At 41.3% G+C, this 2,092-nt stretch overlaps 1 protein-coding gene across 1 annotated transcript; it reads left to right on the top strand.

Moving 5' to 3' along the window:
* The first annotated feature begins 251 nt into the window (after positions 1–251).
* On the top strand, positions 252–1,750 carry LOC140321439 (fatty acid synthase-like). The gene is made up of 2 exons (XM_072398196.1): positions 252–734; positions 1,380–1,750. The coding sequence occupies exons 1-2, from the start codon at positions 261–263 to the stop codon at positions 1,551–1,553; spliced, it is 648 nt and encodes a 215-aa protein (XP_072254297.1). The 5' UTR covers positions 252–260; the 3' UTR covers positions 1,554–1,750.
* Positions 1,751–2,092: the final 342 nt, after the last annotated feature.

Genomic DNA, 2,092 nt, shown 5'->3' with positions numbered 1-2,092 from the left:
ACCGCTGAGGAAGCCCAAGTGGTGAAACGCGTTGGGACCAGAGACCAAGCTATTACTTTATGGTGTAAATTTGTAAATTTGTTCAGAGCCATGCTATACGTACCCCACTGTAACAATCAGGGTGTGAAGTTGAACTAATTGTGAGATTTGCCATTGATGTGTTTGCAATATATAAAGTGTTATCACACCAATTTATTTATGAACGTTATTGCCACAAAAAAAATCTTTTTTTATTTTTTTCTTTACCATTGAGGGGCTGCATGGACACAAAAGAAAGGAATCACCAATATACTATATGTTTGTGCATTACTATCTTGCAAACTTACCCCTTATTTTCCCTGCAGGCCCTCTCAGGAAATGGCCACTTATCTTCCCATGTGCTAAGTCTTCTTAACACCCAGCCCATGCTGCAGGTGGATTACACAGCCACGGACCGGACACTGGAAGTCTTCTCCGAGCTGAGCAGTGACCTGGAAGCTGCCGGAGTGGCTTTGGATCAATGGGATCCACTAGAATCACCACCCAGCAGTTTATTAGGAGCCGACCTTCTAGTGTGTAACAGCTCGGGACATCTGCTAAAGGAACCCAGACGGGTTCTCCCCAATATGGCTGCCGCAGTGAAAGAAGGTGCATTCGTTTTACTGCACACGCTTCTGAAAGGAGATATTCTTGGAGAAACCATAGCTTTTCTGAGAACACAAAATCTTCAGCAGAAAGATGGACTACTCTCCCAGGTAAGATGAAATAAATGAATGCATAAGATGAACATTAAGTCTGCAGGAATTGCTGTCCTTATTACTGCAGCCCCCGTCCAGGTAAAAATGAAGCTTCAATGGGCACCAAAGACACGCAACTTAACTAACACTATGGGCTGGAGAGGATAGACTTTCATCAGTGAAGCCGGGTGATCCAGCAAACCTGGAAAGGATTTCTTAAAAGGCATTTTCTATTTGTTAGCAAATGTTTTCAATCCTGCACCAGATCCATTTCAGGTTTGCTGGAGTGGAGTCACACTCGGGGTTGCTTTAACCTAAAAAAAAAAAAACACACCATTCTCTGTCGCTGTCCCCGGCGTCCTTCTCGTCCCCGCAGGTCCTCCACCTCCGATCTCCAGAAGGCAATTGCAGAGCCAAGATCAACGGGGTTTCCCATGATGTCGGTGCGGCCGGGACTTTACAATCATTTTGTATTGGATTCAATACAAAATAGCTGTATTGAGTCCAATACAAAGAAATATTAATATAACGTATATATAATTATATTATACATATATAAACATGCTACTGTACAGTTATAATACATGTTTAACTATATAAATGCCCAGCTTTGTAATATTACAATAAAATGTAATGCATAAATTGTCTTTTTATCCCTTGCAGGCAGAATGGGAGGAATTGTTCGAAGCCTCTTCTTTGGATTTGGTTGCCACAAAGAAATCTTTCTACAACTCTGTAATTTTCTTATGCCGTCGGTGTGGCCCCCAGAGGACACCCATTGTCCTGTCTGTAGAAGACATGGATTGTTCATGGGTGGAATCGCTCAAGGTAAGCTGACATCGGCAGATCATGAATTCAGTTATGGTTGCAAATCCTGGAATCTTCTAACTCTTCATTCCACATAGGACGATACTTCCAGAGCTGCCAGTAAACTTGTTTCCCTAATTTAGCATGGAATAGGTGGGGGTGATTCATAGTATAGCTGTGCCATGATGCCAATATGGCTCCAGCTGTATAGTCATATGCAACTCCGCACCAGATTATGGGAAGGATTGCAGAGGAAGCAGCCATCATCATTCAGCAGCTTTATCCACTTTATCATACACAGCTACACAACCCAGCTCTGTGTCTCCAGTAACTGCAATATAGAAAACAGGTCACATTTGTTAATTAAATAATTGCAGCATTAAAGGAGTTTCTTTATTCTTTTCAGTGCTGGCCAAGTATCAATATTTTAAGGTGCACTGCTGCACTGAATGAACTTTAAGTGTTGAGCTTTGTCCTCCTTGTACAGTGCAGCAACTCAGATCCTATCCAAAAGCATTTATTATTATTCATACTAATAAATACTATCAATAATAAATAATAATAATAAT

The sequence above is a fragment of the Pyxicephalus adspersus genome, unplaced genomic scaffold (genome assembly GCF_032062135.1).
Source record: "Pyxicephalus adspersus unplaced genomic scaffold, UCB_Pads_2.0 Sca3926, whole genome shotgun sequence".
NCBI lineage: Eukaryota > Metazoa > Chordata > Amphibia > Anura > Pyxicephalidae > Pyxicephalus > Pyxicephalus adspersus.
Note: the sequence above shows the minus strand (reverse complement) of the source record. Positions and strands in the feature narration are given on the sequence as shown.

What these genes read in the sequence shown, in the direction of transcription:
- LOC140321439 (XM_072398196.1), top strand. Translation starts at nt 261, where the DNA reads ATGGACACAAAAGAAAGGAATCACCAATATACTATATGTTTGTGCATT. An exon ending in AAGATGGACTACTCTCCCAG is followed by an intron (nt 735 to 1,379) that starts GTAAGATGAAAT and finishes TATCCCTTGCAG; the next exon opens with GCAGAATGGGAGGAATTGTT.